General features: G+C 36.7%; 1 protein-coding gene across 1 annotated transcript; it reads right to left on the reverse strand.

The window, feature by feature from the left end:
* Positions 1 to 6,350: 6,350 nt before the first annotated feature.
* LOC142161597 (microtubule-associated protein RP/EB family member 1C-like) lies at positions 6,351 to 9,706 on the reverse strand. The gene is made up of 6 exons (XM_075249773.1): positions 9,527 to 9,706; positions 9,276 to 9,431; positions 9,038 to 9,144; positions 7,214 to 7,457; positions 7,033 to 7,146; positions 6,351 to 6,937 (listed from the first exon to the last, which is right to left on the reverse strand). The coding sequence occupies exons 1-6, from the start codon at positions 9,632 to 9,634 to the stop codon at positions 6,662 to 6,664; spliced, it is 1,005 nt and encodes a 334-aa protein (XP_075105874.1). The 5' UTR covers positions 9,635 to 9,706; the 3' UTR covers positions 6,351 to 6,661.
* Positions 9,707 to 19,064: the final 9,358 nt, after the last annotated feature.

The raw sequence follows: 19,064 nt of genomic DNA on the forward strand, positions 1-19,064 counted from the left end.
TCATTGCTCAAATCTTAGCTAAGGTTGTTGTGGGCCCCCGACTCTGTCTCAGTAGCAATCCTATAACTTGTGTGGTGAGAATTTGAATTGCAAGTCCAAGTCCCGTGCCATTGAGTCTAGAACTTGCCCTGAATGTTTGTCTAGGCAAAATCCTAAGTGTAGTTTGACTTGAGAAGTGATTATAGGCTCTCCTTGATCCAAATGGTATCTTGAAAACATCCATAGCCTACTAATAATAATATCTCTAGTAAACCCTTTTGAGCCACAGCCTTTTTTCTTTCAAAGACCATGATACGAACCTTTACCCATTCTAAAAAGACCCTCGCTTGGCACCCGATCTTTCCTTAGTACAAGGCAAAAGCATAAGTTTGGGGAGAGAGACAAGGAATGCAAAAAGTGGTAAAAGATACAAAAGGAAAGGCAAAAAGAAAAAGAAAGAAAATCAAAAAGTCAAAAAGAATGAATAATGTAGAAGAAGTAAAGGTAGTCAATAAAAGTAAAAAGATGAAAGGCGTGGAAAGATTAGAAAGGAGAAAAAGTTTGAAATGAACAAGAAAGAGTGACGGTGTGCCTATCTAACCCCTAAAAAGAAGTAAATGACTCAAAGAGTCAAGAGAATGTGTGCCAAAATGAAGCAAATGAAGTGCTTAAGGGAAGATGAAACCTACTTAGACCAAATATTTCCTACCCTGAACCAAAAACCTTCATTGTATCCCCACAAAATCCCTATATGATCTTGAGTTGAGTGAAGCTTACATTAGTGGTGACTCACATAAGGGGCAAGCTTATGGTACTTAGAGCCGGACTTGTGACCTTTCTTTGAGAGAGATGAGTGTGTTTTCCACAATCCTCATTCTGAGTGCTACAATCTAAAAGTGAAGTTTTGCTTAAGGAAGAGTGAGGAGTATGAGTTTGGGTTCCACAATGACCAAAGTAGTAGAAAGAGTTTCCTTGATGAGTTGAGTCAACTCTTGATGCTTTTGTGTCGCACTAAAATCAAGGTGCTTAAAAGTTTGAATGTTTGTTAATGATCAATTTGAATTTAGGGCAATTGTTAGTCCCAATTGACGCTAGATGAGGTCATTTTAGGTCAGCTGAATTTTCTTGGTTTTATTCTTAAGGAGGTGGGACTTACTTTATTTGCTTGAGGACAAGCAAGAGCTTAAGTTTGGGGGAGTTGATAACTAGGGATTATAGTATATTTTATACTCCTTTTTGCTTGAGTTTTGGATTAAAAATGTTTACAAGTAATCCCGAAAGCTTACATGTTGTGCTTGTTTGCAGTGTTTGGTCAAAAAAGTGACAAAGAAGTCAAAATCAGCTCAAAAAGGAGTGAAACCTGCACAAGTGCCAAGAACAAATCAAAGCACCGCGATAGCAGTAAATCCACCGCGGCTGCAATGGATCCACCGCGACTGCAGTGCATTTGTTGCGGTCCGCGGTGGCAAAGATCAGAGAGGATGCTATTTTGGAAGTTCAAGCAATGTGATCCGCGGTTGATTATTCGCGGTCGCAATAGACTCATCACGGCCACATTCCATTTGTTGCAGTCCGTGGAGAAGGGATTCATAGAATGTGAAATTTGGGAGATTCAAGACACTGCGGTCCGTGGTCCATTTGTTGTGGTCCGCGGTGAAGCCACCCCGGTTGCAGCCCATTTTCTGCGGACCGCGGTGGCCAGATTCAGAGACTTAGACGTGAAGCCAAAAAGCCTCACTGCGGCCGCGGTGCATTTTTCGCGATCCGCGGTACCTCCGTCAGGGGTATTTTCGTCCAGAAAATTCGGCCTTGTATAAATTCTTCTTTTCAGATTTTTAGGGTATCTTATCGGTATCTAACCACGTGAACGGCGTTTTTAGCTATTTTGAGCAATTGTGTAGCTAGTTTAACATTGAATCTTCAAATCTTAGCTTGTAATTATATTTTACGGGTTAGTCTTCATCTAAATATCTGATTTCTTCCATTATAATGAGTAGCTAGACCCATTAGCTAGAGTTGTGGCTCAATCCTAGTGTGGGTATTTGATGGGTCTCTTATTTTAAGGCTTAGATGTTCATGGGTGGTTGATATTTGGCCTGATTTGTATTTTTCTTATTGAATTAGTTGTTGCAAATACTAATTTGTGTCTTTTTGACTTGGGCTCTTCTTGAGAAAGAGAGTTTGAGTCTAGGAAAATCAGGTCAATAAGAAATTTGGGCGTATTCAAGAGATTGATAGCCCCAATTAAAGGGTTAAACATAAAGATAGTAATACCCGACTTGAGCCTATATTGCTTGCACAAAAATGACACCCAATTGGTCTTGAGAAAGTCAATTAGGGCAAAGTCACTCAAGCTACCGAGAGGTATAGAATGAGTAGTGTCGTGCATTGGCTATATCGCGACCCCAAACATACAACTTCGCATTAGGCTTTAGAACCCGTCAAGTATTCACCTAGGGGAAAGTCACTTCCCTAGTGCCTCGTTAATCATTTAGAAAACCTTACAAGCATTCATACTTAGCTTAATTTCGCATATCATTAGCATAAAATTAGAAGTAACAAACAAACAAATATGATTGGAAGTGTAATCAAGAGTATTATGCACTGCTAGATTAGATAGAAATCCAACTCCAAACATTGTTGTAGCTCCCTGTGGATTCGATCCCGACCTTCTCGGTAAAAGTTGCTTCGACTGCTCTCGCCACTCTGTAGTGGTGTAAGGTTGGACCCGATCAATTAGCGACCAGCTTTTGTCGCAAAAGTATACCAACGACGAAATGCATTATGAATTTAGTGACACAATTTCCTAATATAGCGACGAAAATTCTGCCGCTAATTGTAGCAACGGATAGTGTTCGTCTCTAGAACGTCGCTAATATTGCGACGGATTCCATTTTTCCGTTGTGAAGAGCTTAGCCACGAGCGAATCAGCAACAGATGGTAATCCATCGCTAATCATGCTTAGCGACAGAAAAAGGCTCTTTAGCGACGAATTTCTTCCGTCGTTAAATGCTTTTTTTGGGTAGTGCGCCGAGGAATATATTCACGATAAATAACAATAACACAGGAGAGTAATAACGATACCAAATCTTTTAACGGGGTAAAATACAATACTCGAGCAGAGTAATATAATTTCACTATAATATTACAATTTGATTACAGGAGATATTAGCCATGTCTTCTCCATATCTGACAACATAACTCGAAAATCACGCTTCTCTGGGATTGCAAAGAAGGTTTTGACTTTGTTTACGTTCCTGGAAATGATAGCTAAATACAAGATATTGTCGCTAGAATAAATATTCAGATAGCAGGCAATGAACATACTGGTTAATTAAGCTCGACAAAGCCTTGCAAATCCAGCAGACATGGCGGAAGGAAAGCCGCAACCTTTGTAACTATAAGAAAAATTATATGGGACTACATTATAGTTTACTTGGTCAAACCCCAAGCATTTTTAACTGGTGTAATAAAAAGCAATAAGTTAGGATAGAATAAGAGTCTGTTTGGATTAACTGATTTGAAGTAGCTGATAAGCATGAGTTGTTGAAAAGTACTTTTAAGTGTTGAAACTGATTTAATAAATAAGCAATTACTATACAAGTGCTAAAATTGATAATAAGTTATTGCAGTATTTGTTTAAAAAGTACTTATAAGCTCTTTTCTGTTAAAATGACTTAAATAACATTAGAACTGTTTACGCTTACAAGGGCGTAATTTCTTCAAAATTTTAGATTCTAGATCGATTCAAATACAAAATATTCTATTTGTCATTTTATTTTAAATACAATTGTGCTAGATAAGATGATTTTTATGATAAATATAATTTATTTTATGATAAGCATATAATCATAAGTTATAATAATTAATAAATTGACATAAGTTTTTCAGTAAAAATTAAACCTAAATAGGGCAAAATATTTAAAGAGAAACAAACACTATCTTCATCACCACAACACTTAGAAAGCAATACACTAAAAATTTGATATGTCCTTATTTATTACATACAGTTGAAAGATTAATTCACAATCACATAGATACAAATATGCAAAGGAATAGAGAATTTGCTTATCTTAAATAGTCAATGAGAATTGCAAACTTGAAGAGGCACGGGGGAGGGGGGAGGTTAGGTTGAAAGATTACTTGAGGCAGTGAGTATCGATGTAGGAGCTTTGTTCTAAAAAGGAATATTTTAAGAATAAAGTAAAAATCTTGGTCAAACTTAAAGTGCTTATAAGCTAAAAATTAATAAGTTGGGGTGACCAGCTTATGGGTTTTGGCTTATCTTTGATTTATAAGCACTTGGCTTATAAGCACTTTTAACTTTACCAAATGCGTAGATAAGCCGAAAAGTGTTTATAAGCCAGTTTGACCAGCTTGTAAGCTTAGTCAAACACCCTCTAACTTATATATTTTAGCTTATTTTTTATTATTTCAGCTTAAAGGCATTTGGCTTAATTAAAAAACACTGTTTTGATATATCTTCTAAATACGGAAATAAGCTATAAAAGTGCTTTTAAGTCAACCCAAATACCTTCTAAATAGCGTCTACCTTCTTTATATTTTGTACGGAGTGGTTTTCAAAAAGAAGACAAATAGACGCGTCATCTACTATTTAGATCTTGCAGGAACTGTCGCTGTATGTTTGACTATGAGAACGGGAAAGGGATAGGACCATGTATGCAAAGTAAAGGACGGGAAGAGAAAGAAGAAGATTAACGAAAATTATAAATCTGATTTAGAAATCAAGCTATATTCCTTTTATCCTATACTTTTTCGTTTCTTTTATTCTTTTAATTAATTCAACTTAACATCGCCAGTAACACCAATAATAATTATTAAGAGGAATGTTCAAAACTTAGCCAAATATTTACTACAATAGATAAAATTAACCCAAATAGTCGTCCACCTAATTTCTTAAACTAAAAATAGTCAGTGGACGTATAATATTGTATAACGGTGTATAATCTATGTATACCGGCTAAAAAAGTAAACATTGAATCTAGCCGGCTATTTGTAGACAGAAATTACACAACATTGTGGAGTTATTTCCGTGAGATAGCTCTCTTGGCAGACTCGAGGGTGGATGCCACAGACGCAGCAGCATTAGCTAATACACCACCGCTAGTGTTTGAGATAGGGGTGCTAATATGTGGCTGGTGAATTACTTCCACAGGCCTTTGTTCTTGCATTTGCCCCACCGATGATTGGTAATCCAGAGTCTCCACCCTTCTTTCCGTTTGGTTTTGTGCTTTCACATCCTGTCATTAAAGATCGTCAAATAGGAATTGTGAAACGAAATATTAATCCAGAATTTCCATTTTCTGCACTGACAAGACAAGAAAGAGTGATTTGGTCCTTCAAAACATACCTTATTGGCTGATGAATTCATATTGCAGCTCTCGCAGATTTCTTATTCAGGATAAATGGTATTAGTTAATATTCCAAATCGTAAATCTGGATTTATAAGATAGCAATGATTTTTAAGTATAATACCAAGTGACGTCCTAACTATATGCGAACTGGTGGCTAGCCTGGATTGGAAGCGAACGCTTCGTTTCAATTGCGGACAGATTTTTTTCAGTTCTATTCTATTTTTTGGTAATAAATTACTGTCACTTTTTTTTTTGTGGTACTAAAAGATTATATTAATCACCAATGCAACATTACAAATCCACAACAGACTTTAACACATGTATCTATTTATCCAAACCTGTACAAGAAACACAAAAATTATATTATATGTCACTTTTGTTTTGTGGGGTAAGGCTTCAAAGTCCCGAATACAAACAAAAGTATACTACTTCATCAACTTCAACTCTCAATTCCATTCATGCACTTTTTGTGTTTAAGATTCATGGCTTAATTAATTTGCCAAGAAGGGCTCCACCATGTTATCATTGTATTGCAACACAAGCGAACATATTATGCGCACACATAATTAGATCTTCAACACGTGTTGGTTTCATTATGTTTCCTAGGCCAAGTATATGTTTGTGAAGAAGAGAGGCAATAAGATTTTCATTAAATTGCAGATACTATCTCAACTAAAAGTTCAAGCATTTAGCTAATAACACATTTATTTAATTTATTAGGTCTTCAGAATAGCAGAATTCCAACTCGTGCTAATAAAACAAATAAGCTAGAGGAATTTACTGTCCACACTATGAAAATAAGCTAAGGCCACAGGGCCGAAAAATGAAAATTAATAGGCAAAAAGATCAATTCGATTCTAATTAAGGATTTTACTGTCCACACTAAGTTGTATGAAAGAGCTTATCAATCAATTCTTCACCTCGTGTTCAGTTTCAAGAAAAATTACAGAATCAAACCCAAAATCAACTTTAGTGTCGATTAACCCACAGCAGTCATCATAAGCAAAATAATCCAAGGTCTTGCATTACGACACAACAATTACAAAGCAACCAGTACAGTTGCAATTTGCAAATACTTGCTATAGGACAGAGATGATGATCAGGGAATGTTGTACAATCAAGCCAAACAGATAAACCAGATGTGCTCTGATATACTCTAATATCTGTACTAGTAAAATTCCTCGAACTGTATTGCTTGGAAACGAAGTATGCTTTGAGAACATATAACTAGAGTAACAAAGACGGTGGCAGGAATTATTCGACAACCCAGATAGAACAAGTCATTTATCCAGGAGACAAGAGATCGGTCAATAAGTCACAAGTGATCCACTGGAATGGACATCAGAAGCATCAGACATCCTTTGCTTGGGAGACAAAGTGTTGCTGGCAGCAATGTCAACGTCAATATTGACAATGTTTTTTCTCTTTTGAGTGTCTACCTTCAGCCTTTCTTCTGCCTCTTCTGATGTGCAACTCAACGTCTCTACTTGCTGGTGTTGCTCAGAAATCATAGCTTCAGCGTCTGTGACAAGTGATGCATCATCATCCATAGCATACAGAATCCTCTTCACTGCTTCAACCACCTATAAATGTGATATAACCAAAAATCAATATGCTTAGGTTGCTGCTATAAAAATATTTACTAATTTTTCAGATAAGAGAATAGAAAGATTGGTACGGGGAGGTTTTCAATCTCTGGACACTGGCACAGGATCTCGATATCCCTCAGCTTTGCAAAGTAGAAGTCCCTTTCCTTTTCAAGACTATCCACTGATAACTTCAATTCCGTAATCTGCATTGAATTTAGTAATTAGCCTTCAGTCATTCAAACAAAACCATCTCTGATCTTTTAGTACTACCTGTTGTTCATGTGCAGCACGATCTGTTTCAGAATAGGTTGATGCTCCTCCACTCGAAGAAGGTCTGGACACCTTGCCAGATTGATTTGTGCTGCTTACATGAGGTACATCATTTCTTCTAGCACTATGAGGGGCATGCTTTGGAGCGGTTGAGGCATTTTTGGCAGCAGTATGTGAAGTAGCAGATCTTTTGTTCACTTCTTTTGCACCCTTGCAAGCTTCCCTTCTCTCAAGAGGATTGTAGCTGGCATTGATATAAAGAAACAACAGCTCTCCATTAGGCAAATTTCTATGTCATTTTGGTAGTTGAAAATAAAGGTATAACCTCAAGTAACACATGCTTCCTTACAACTTAAGTCGGTAAAAGATGGCATCCTTAAGGTAGGCCAACATAAAGATAGACAACTTCCAAAAGTATATGATTCAATAATCCTAAACACATTGCAGGCAGATCCCATAATACGAAAGGTCATACAGTTATTTTACACAAGTAGCATCACAAGACTACCTTGCAGTTGATACAGTAAATCAACCAACTATGAACTATTCTTCAATTCAAAACTAGTTGGGGTTAGTTCACCGAATCCTCTATATCTATTCTGCCTTATTTGAGTACATTTTCAAAACCACTCGCCCATTTAAAACTATGCCTGAGTGGTGGTGTAACACATGGGAGCAGAACCCGACACATTTTATCATAAAGATTCATTATAATTTAACTATTCTTATCCTAGGTGTCAACATAACATAACCTTTCACTTTTATTCGGACTTGGCACGCACCATGGTTTGCAACCAGGGGTGAGATTGAAATTCTTGTATATGTCAAGTTAAAATCCGTGAATACTATACTATAACTCAGTCTCCAGCATAAATGTGGCCAAGGTCTGTGCGAAATAACAACAAAGTGAAATGAAGATAAAGAAAAAACAGACAATTAATTGAGAACTTCTGACTTTTAAGAGTTGAATATGGAGATTCTGGCTTCTTGTGGGAACTAGTAAAGATTCCATAGAAACAAGAATGATGGACGTGGTTAATTATAAAGATTAAAAACAATTCAGAACACTGCTGCTACAATATCTCCCAGCAACACCACGAGTAGATACTAACCAGTCCAAACTGTATATTCTTTCGTTGTAGAATTGGGGTGTCAATTCTGATCCATAGAAGATTAGAAGATGCCTAACCCTTTTGAACACTAACTGGTTCGAAGAGTGATAAAATCACTTGAGTTATGATGGATGTAGCCTAAATCCACCAATCCAAAAGATTGGGTCAGTTTGGACAACATTACTACTAGCAAAATCAGCACATTAGAGTGCTTTATCAAAATAAAATAGAAAAAATTGAAAACAAAAGAGTGAAAGATATAGCCCTAGTCAGCGGGTTAAAGCTTCTACACGGTAATTAACGATTCCAATGCAAAGCTGGAAACTGAGAAATTTGAAAAAACAGAACAAATCAAGACAAAAAACACCTGAACTTTGAGTATACGACCTGCAACACATTTCATTTTAACCCAAGCAAATATTGGAAGTTTGTTTCGTAAACTTTTCGTGGTTTCGACTCATTTTCACTCTACAAATTTGACCCAATTTACCTACTCAATACTCCTAGGAATTATATTCAACTCTCTTTGCTTAACATTTTCTTCCTTATGTCTCATTCAATGCACAATATTTGTGCCCTAACTTCCAGTTTTCCCCTTTTTCCATTATAACAGGAAATCCATGTCTCAGCACAAACATACACAGACCATAGGTAAAGGTTGCTAAAAGAATTAAATCAAATGCAAAGCACAAACAGAGGTTGAAAATGTTACTTGTGCGAATTGCCTCGATTAACAGAATCGCAGTATCTCTTCAACCATTGCATGAACTCCAGGTTGTCAAGAGGTCTTCCTTTCACTAGTTTGTTGACCTCAATGTGCTAATATCACAAACACATAATTAAACATCAATAGACTATTATAAAAATAGTAATATGGAAACTGATATTCAAAAGAGGTAAATGAGGATAAAACTGAATCTGGGAAAAGGAAACTCTAAAATAAAATAAACCTTGGTAATTTTAAGTTTGTTGAATACTTCTTGAAGAACCTTATAGTTCTGGATCATCTCATATTCATTCTTAGCGTCGAAATTGACCTTGTGCATAGGGACTAGCCCTGGGTGAGCGGCATCCATCAGCTGGCAATGAACCGCACCACCACACGCCTGTGCGCGAATTGACAGTGTATCAATTTGAAAAAAGTGAATTGGGAACTTCAACAACTAATGAAGGAGAGCAGGAAAAAGGAGAGATTGAATACCTCTTCGACTTTGGAAAGATTAAGGTGAAGTGTGGAATTGATCCAGGATAGGATCTCCGATCTGCCGACGAAGTATGCCGCATCCATCATTCCTATGTGTGCCGCCATTTCTGATTCAACTTTCTCTGTAGAAGGCTCCTTAGAGAGAGAAATAGAGAGAGTTTGAAATGAGGGTTTGGGCGGGATTTCTTGCCCTTCTATAGATTTCAATTGAAATTGGTCGGTGACATGTGGTTTCGGATCGTCACCAAATGGGCCTAATTCAGGGAGGCCCAAATTTGATGACCCAAGTACACGCTTTCCTTTTAGGAATTTTTACGGGAGAAATTCAAAAATAGCCAGATTTACAACTGGTTGTTAAAATAGCCCAGTTTTAAAAGTAATCAAAATTTAGCCACTTTTCATATAAAGATAAATCTGAGCGAAAACACTGTTCAAAACTCGAAAAATACGCCAGTATATTATGCTGGAGTTCCAGCATAAGTATACTTGAACTCCAGCATATTATACTGGAGTTCCAGAATAAGTATGTTGGAACTCCAGCATAATATGATGGAGTTCCAGCATAAGTACACTGGAACTCCAGCATAATATACTGGATTTCCAGCAAGTATATCGGTCCAGCATAATATACTAGAGTTTGGAGCACCGGTGCTCCAGTCTCCAGTATATTATACTGGAGCCAGCAAACTATACCGATCCAACATAATATGCTGGAGTCATACATAGGTGCACCGAACTCCAGTATATTATGTTGGACCGGTCTCTATTGCAGCAAAATAGTGGCTATTTTTCATTGACTTGGTAAACGCTGGCTATTTTTGAATAACCAGTCCAAAAATTGGCTATACCGTGCTATTTTACAATTTTTACCTCCTATAGCAAAGGTTAACACCTTATTTATTTTAAATAAATATCATTTTAAAAAATTATATTCTATAGATACCTTTTAATGTTTACAGCAAAATATCTAATTTTGGTTTGCTCATACCCCCTAAGCCACTAAATACGCTATTCAGTTACACTATTTTCTTTCTCTCTTTACTTTGATACATGCCATTCTTTTCCCCCATTACCTGAAAACACGATACTCAATCTCAAAATTCCTCTCACCCACATCACTTACCATTAGTCAAAAACCACACGCTCTCTCCTCTCTCTCTCTAGGGCGACAATCTGATATGCTACAACTGCGCAAACAACTGCCTTTGCAGTTTGGAACTCAAGGACGATGCCTTACTGGATGGCTTGCAAGAAGACATATTTTGATTAGATTCGACAGATATGATGGCTATGTTCTTGCAACGGCTAAATCTGTTGCCTACATATCCTTGAATAGGAAAGAAAATCAATTTAGGTTATTTCCATGGACTATTGGATTTAACCCTAAAGAAGAGACTTCAAGAGCCTTTGTTTGGATCTCGTTTCCGAATATGCCGCCTCTGCTGTTCGCGAAGAAATCACTATTGTCTATAGCCTCAGTAGCAGGTAAGCTCATTGCGATTGATAAGGCCACGCAAGAAAAGTCTAGACCTAGCACAGCTAGGGTTAAGGTTGAACTTGATCTTCAAGGATAGCTGCCGCATACGAGGATTCAATTTGTTGATGATGAAACTGGGAAGGTTATCGAGCATGTCCAGAAATTCAATTTGGGCTGAGCAACTTGGTTTTCTGTTAATATATTTCAATGTATTTTCAATGTACCACGCTATTTTTTCATGTATTTCATTTATTCATTGTCTTTTTTTTCATTGTAATTCAATGTATCTCGTTGTATTTCATATATTTCATTGTATTCACTGTCTTTTTTTCATTGCATTTCAATGTATCCCGATGTATTCTATGTATTTCATTGTATTCACTGTCTCGCTATATGTCATGAATGTATTCATATGTTTTTTTTAATTAATATAATTTATGTATTCAGATGTATTATATAATTTCTCTGAAGATTGCTATGTTTTTGGGGTATTTTTCGGTTGAGAATCTTTTTTATAACTGAAAATACAAAATTTGTGTGTTGTAATTGAGTTTGTTGAGTTATATTAGGAGTCGATTATGTTAATTGATTCACTTTCTGTTTAAAACAGTGTAATCCCCTATTTCACGTCGTGAATACAATCGAATACAATAATCTGTCCAGCTGTAATCTCATGTTTCACGCCATGAATACAGTCGAATACACCCAAATACAAAAATTTGTCTAGCTGTAATCCCATGTTTCACGCCTAGAAATGCTATTGTATTCATGAATACAGTAGCTTAAATACATCAAATACATTTTATAGCAACATAAAGGTATTTACAATCCGTAATATAGCAAATGGTATCTATAAATTGCTAATTACCACTAAAAATAGTACTTTATGAAAATTTCCCTTTAAATTTTGAATCAGGTGAGAAAAGTTTTTTTATTATCTTCTTACGAAAATTTAGTTTGTGGATAAGTTAAACCAAATTTTGGAAAGAAAAAGATAAGTTAAACTAATTGGTAATAACGGCTTGCGTGTTCACCATTTTTTACTATCACCAATATCAGATTCTTATTACAAAAAGGGAAAAAACAAATCAAAAGTAGTTACAGTTTGACAGTTTTGTTTCTTTTTTATTTGGTTAATAGATTTTCCAGAAAATAAAAAAGAAATTTCTGTCATAATACTGAATTTTATTGTGAAATATTAAATCATCCTTTTTTTCATATATCCTAAATAGTCAAATAATGACACATCCTAACAAGTGATTATCTGGATAAAAATAAACATAAGTATTTCATATACACTTATCCAAGGGTTCCACGAAATTGGTGACCTGAATCCGAGTTGAGAAGGGGCCTTAAATTTATTTAATAAAGTTTTATATATTTATTTTTTTTTTGTTTTTTTTTTTTGCTTAGTATTGATGGTTTCTGGACCACGTTGTACATATTTTGGCCCTTCACTTGACTACCTGCTAGTTCCAATCGTTAAATACATCCAGTAACTCTAATCACCAAGGCTTCAAAATTTTATTTTATAAGAAATATTCTCGGTTAAGATAACGTTTTTATAAGTTTCCATCATCTAATGATTTTAATTTTTACTATAGATGTTAAAGTAATTTTATTCATTGAAATAATTCAAGTTTATTTGAAAATAAAAAGATGAGTTGATCAACTCTTTATCTACTTTAAAAGATATTTCAAAAGACATTGTTTTATCTTTTTTACTATCAGTGTCGTCATCAAACTGTTATTTTGTCATATTGCATGTTTATACTGATATTTAAGCATTTATCTAAATAACCTCTATATATCCAAAATGAAAAGGCATAAATATAGTATCTTTTTTATAATAATAATTTTATAACATTAATTAATAATAAAAAAATTGTGCCTTCAATTTGGGTCTAAAGCAATTACTTTAGTTGCCTCCCCTTGAGCTGGCACTGCACATATCCTCAGAGAGAAATAATTATTTATCATTCATCTTTACATAACTAGTCATCTAGTACTAATATCATAGCAATTGAATTTTGTGACTCGTAGTAATTTAATTCTAATATGTAATGGGTTAGAGTGAGAAATTCTCTACCCTCTCTTTAAAAATAAGATCCCATCCATTCCCTTCTTCTTCTTCGCCAAACCCTAAGCCCATGTTACACAGTACTATCTCCAACTCTCAAAACCATGATTTTCCCCCTACCATGAACAACCCAAACCACATGAAGGTCTCAAATGCACCTTCAAGCAGTAGTGCTTCTTCCCCGCCTAATACATACTACCAAACGAACTTAGACATGGACGTCACCCAACCCTTGGAACTTAGGCAGACCCACACGAAACCAACATTCTTGTACATCCTTATCAACAACCTTCAAAATAATGACTACTCAAACAACATCTGTGTCCAAAACGACATAAATGATAGCCAAATAATCTCGGATGAAACTGAAACCCTTTTTTTGAAGAAGAGTCCGATGTCTTCATCCCTATCACCTCCGAGGACAAAGAGCGACTTTATAAGAACTGGGAAACAGCCCTTATCGTCAAAGTCTTTGGGAAAAGGGTTGGTTACCAATTCCTCCAAAAGAAATTACAAGCAATATGAAACCTAGTGAGACTATTTTACTTATTGACCTAGGTTGTGAGTACTACCTTATAAAATTCAACAAATAAGATAACTATAATAAAGCCCTTCATGAGGGACCTTGGTTCATAGGAAACCAATTCCTCACCATTAGAAAATGGGAACCTAGATTCGTGGCATCGGAAGCTTCCCTAACCTACTCGACCATTTGGGCTAGATTCCCTACGGAGTTTTACAACTACGACATTCTTCAAAAAATAGGGAATAAACTATGTGAACTCATTCGTATCGACACCTGTAGCTCCTCAGCATTTAGAGGGAAATATGCTAGGTTCTGCATCCTAGTACCAATCGAGAAGCCGCTCAAGACTCACATTGTGCTAGGAAAACACTACCAAAAGATTGCATATGGAGGTTTTAATGTCCTATGCACCAACTGTGGACGCCTAGGTCACAACCTACCATCATGTCCAAACAAGAAAATGGAACTTCTAAGCGAAAACTCTCCTAATAGCCATAACAAAAGGACCACCCAGGACATTGACTCCATTACCACAAAAGTTGAAAACTAGACCATTGTCTCTCACCAAAGAAGAAAAACAAAGCAAGAGCCGGAGAAATCTAGCTCCTGGAAATCCAATAACTCTCAACATCTCACCATTGAGAAGCACAAACAACCAGGAACGAAGGAAACAATTGACAGGTTTTGCTTAGGAGAAAGTTCAAACAAAATACCCACTGGACAAAAGGGTACCCCTGCCACAGAAAACCCATTGCACACAAAAGGTAAAGACCACTCTCTCACAAAGACCCCAAACCAGTACAAACCGAACCCTAAGACAAAAGCCCCAAACGTAAGCCCTCCAAATGGTATAAGGCACCATAATACCCTAGTCCAAAACATCGAAAAACCACTGGACAAGAAACTAAACCCTACAAAATCCCCTCAATCAATCCATGCTAAACAGACTAGTAACAAATCAAGTCAAACTAACAAACCTAGGAACACCAACACGGGAAACCCTCAACATGCCCCTCGCCATTACCCCATATCTATGGACTATGAAGTCTTGTCCATGGACCTACATATTACAAGTCAACAGCTAGAAACAAAGAACTTTAGTACTACCCAAAAAATTGGCAACATAGCCCTTGTAAATCGATTTTTCACCATAGCAACCCCCTCAACCTCACATCAATCAAACTCCCCCATGTCCCTAGATACTAACCCCAACAATACAATTGACATGGACATACCTGAGAGCATTAATGAGCTAGGCTCCTTAAACTCTCCAGTGATTACTACCCCAAATCCTAATAACCCTTTATATTCCACTCAAACACCTCTCTCATCTCTTACAAAAAACTCAAACAAACTTCTTGAATCTAACAACAACTATACCAAAGATGCCAAGACTTCCAAACAACTATCAAAGAAGGAACATAAGGACAAGGAGGAATGTGTGGGTAAGGGGCCAACACCAAAGAAGCAACCATATGATCAATCGACCACAAACAACACCACACACCATCCGTGCACCAACCTTATTTACAACACTACCACTACCCCCAAAACTGGCTGGAACAGGGTCTAATGGGTCACATCCTGAGCTTGAGCTTACAAATCAACGAGGAGGACATAATCATTCAGATCGAGGACCCATGCTATCTAGCTCAACTAGTTGCGAAAGGTTTGAGAATATCTATGGGAAATATAATGAACAATCCATGAATAACTCATTTTACAACCCTATACCAAGGGATACCATCACCATGGAGCCACCATATATGGTAGAACCAGCAGCCATGGGTACCCTCCCATCCCTACAACCTCCTAAACTCGAACTCACCTCTATTTCCAAACGTCCAACCACCCCCAAACCCAGCTCCTACTTTTCAGAGTTTGCATGGCATGATGATGAACCATGCACCAGCGATGATACCCACCCCAGGCACCCAGAATCCCCAAAACAATACTCCAGCATTGTCTCCCCCGCCCATACAGCAGAACAACCCAGCCTAAGGGCAGAAGGAAGCGGAGGAAGAATAGGAAGAATATCCAACGGAGAGGGTGGTGGAACACGGGGTATTAAGATCACCAAAAACCCTAGTGTTCAAAGCAAAAAAAAAGAAAAAAAGGTATATCTTAAGTTGCCCGCTGGATTTGATGAAATACTGAATAACTATAAAGAAGCTGAGGGCGACACGGATATACTAATATGCGATGGTGCTAGTTTCGACAATGTTTTCCAACTACTAGATGAACCAGGAAGGAACATCGAGCAGGGGGAACTCTCCTCCCAACCAGGGGATGAGGTCAAACAACAGAAACTTTAGTATGAGTCTAATATCTTGGAACTGTCGTGGAGCGAGGAATACCGATTTTGGGAGAGCTTTTAGATCAATGCTCGATTACCATAAACCTAGCATGGTTGCACTATTGGAAACAAGGCTAACTGATCATCATAATATAATTGAGGACTTTGGTTTTCAAATTTAGCTCAGGTAGCGGTACAAGGCAACTTGGGAGGAATGGCACTAATGTGGAACAGTGATGAGGTCAACGTGGATCAAATTAAGGGGACAGACCAAGAGATTCACGCAATGGTTAAGGTAAAAATTCTTCCTAAAATATGGCTCTACTCAGTTATATATGCTAGTAGTTTACTAGAGAAAAGAATAATCCTTTGGAATAACTTAAAAACTATTTGCAACTATAAAGGACCTTGGCTAGTATTAGGGGACTTTAATGAAGTTACTAGGGCTAGTGAGAAATTTGGGGGCTTACCCGTCAATAACAACAGAATAACTAGGTTTATTGATTGTCTCAACTGTTGCAAGCTACTAGACCTAGGTTTTAAAGGTCCTAGGTACACCTGGACTAACAAAAGAAAAAAAACACTTTCATCATGGAAAGACTAGATAGATTCGTAGCCAACAATGATTGGATCAATATATTTCAAGAAGCTTGCGTAAAACATCTAACAAGAACTCACTCTGACCATTGCTCCATCCATCTAGAACTTATTAAAAGACCCAGTAATAATAATAATAATAATAATAATAATAATAATAATAATAATAATAATAATAATAATAATAATAATAATAATAATATCTTGCATTGTCCTTTATAGGCTATCACACCCCACTTTTAAGAGGGTTAGTAAAGGATTGCTGGATCAACCAATAAAATATATCGGTTGTTATTGACAATTTCACTAACAAGGTCATTTCCTAGAATAAAGATACTTTTGAAAACATATTCAAAAAAAAGAATGAAATCCTTGCTAGGTTAGACGGTATTCAAAAATTCCCTAACTACACGACTAGTGTTTTTTGTCTAACCTAGAATGTGAGCTCATAGAAGAATACCAAAAAATTCTCAAGCTTGAGGAAGAATTTTGGAAACCAAAATCAAGAATTCACATGATACAGGAAGGATATGCTAACACAAAATTTTTTCACCTCACAACTATGTAAAGAAGAAGGAAGAATAGAATTTTTAGTATCATAGATGAGGCAGAAAATTGGTTCCACAACCCTAAGGAACTAAACTCCATCATAACGAACTTCTACAAAAACTTATACACCACGAAGCATACTTTCTCCCATAAGAACAACCTATATATGCCTGTACTTTCCTCAATTAGCCCTCGTAATCATGCTCTTCTCATCAGAGAACCTGCTGAGGGGGAAATCAAGGAAGCACTATTCTCCTTTAAGCCTCTAAAGGCACCGGGCCCGGATGGGCTACACCCTTTCTTTTACCAAAAATTCTGGGGAGAAACAAATAACCTTCTAATCAAACTTATGTAAATGAGTCCTTTAAGAACAAGAAAATGACTGAAGATATGAATAGCACCTTCATATGCCTATTCCAAAGAACCAGAATGTTGAGTCCTTAAAGCAATATAGGTTATCAGTCTCTGCAACACTGCCTATAAAGTTGTTACAAAAATTATAGTAAATAAAATCAAACCCTTTTCTCAATAAAATCATTCATCCAACCCAAACCAGTTTCATAAAAGGGAAAAGAGCCTCAGACAATGCCACAATAGTCCATGAAGTTCAAAATTTCTTTAATAACTCTGGGGGGGGGAGGGGAAGCGAAAATCATGGTGAAAGTTGACTTAGAAAAAACTTTCGATAAGTTAGAATGGTCTTTCATCAGATTCTCCCTAAAATCCCTAAATTTCCCAAACGACCTAATTGAACTAATAATGTCCTGTGTTTTCTCCACCTCTACCTCCATACTCATTAACAGATAAAAAATTGATTTCTTCAACCTTATTAGAGGCAGTAGGCAAGGGGATCCCCTGTCCCCCTATTTATTCATACTATGCATGAAAATGCTATCTAGACTTATCAACCACGAAGTAGACTGCTGTAGATGAAACCCTATAGTCCTGTCAAAAAATGGCCCCCAACTATCCTACATATTCTTTGCTGATGATCTCATACTTATGATGGAGGCTAATCAGAAAAGTTGTGATTCACTCATAGATACTCTCAACAAATTCTACACCTTCTCTGGCCAATCCATAAATTTCAGCAAATCCGGGGTAATTTTCTCAAAATATACACCACCTGACAAACAATTCCTATTTAGCAGTTGCCTCAACATTAAAATCCCAGATTCAGTGGGAAAATACCCGGGGTTCCCTATGACAAACTCAAGACTGTCTAAAAAAGACTTCCAATTCATCATTGATAAAAACAACAGCAGACTAAAAGGCTGGAAAACTCACTTCCTAAATCTAGCAGGAAGAATAACTCTCATTAAAGCAACTCTTGCAGCCATTCCTAATCATACTATGCAAATATTCAACCTCCCAAAAGCATCCCTAAATAAGATTGACTCCGTACAATGAAACTTCTTATGGGGAAGTACGGAGGAAAAAAAGAAATCCCATCTTCTAAATTAGAACAAAGTCACCAAGCCAAAAAGCAAAGGAGGCTTAGGGCCATATAAAACCCAATGCAAAAATGATGCTTTTAGTACTAACTTGACATGGAGATACTTTAGTAATAAGGAGGCCTTATGGGTCCAAGTGTTGCGTAGCAAATATGAAAGTAGAACCAATTCAAACAACAGGTTCAACCCCAGACCATCGGAATCCCACATTTGGAAAAATATCTGCAAAGGAAATAAGGTATGTGAGAAAGGCACCAAATGGCTCATAGAAAATGGAAAGAATATCAAACTTTGGGACAATCAGTGGATTAGTCATGGAGACACGCTAAAAAATCTTATCCAGGGGCCTCTCAAAAAAGAAAAAGTGGACAAGAATATGAAATCCATTATACAAGACGGCTACTTTAACTTCTCAAAATTATCTTTCGAACTCCCTGAAGACATAATTCAAAAAATCCACAACATCTATATACAACAATTCCAACCAAGTAGGGACAACATTACATGGAATTCCCCAGGGTACAACTCATTCTCTATCAAGGCAGCCTATGATGTA

The sequence above is a fragment of the Nicotiana tabacum genome, chromosome 3 (assembly GCF_000715075.1).
Source record: "Nicotiana tabacum cultivar K326 chromosome 3, ASM71507v2, whole genome shotgun sequence".
Taxonomy (NCBI): Eukaryota; Viridiplantae; Streptophyta; class Magnoliopsida; order Solanales; family Solanaceae; genus Nicotiana; species Nicotiana tabacum.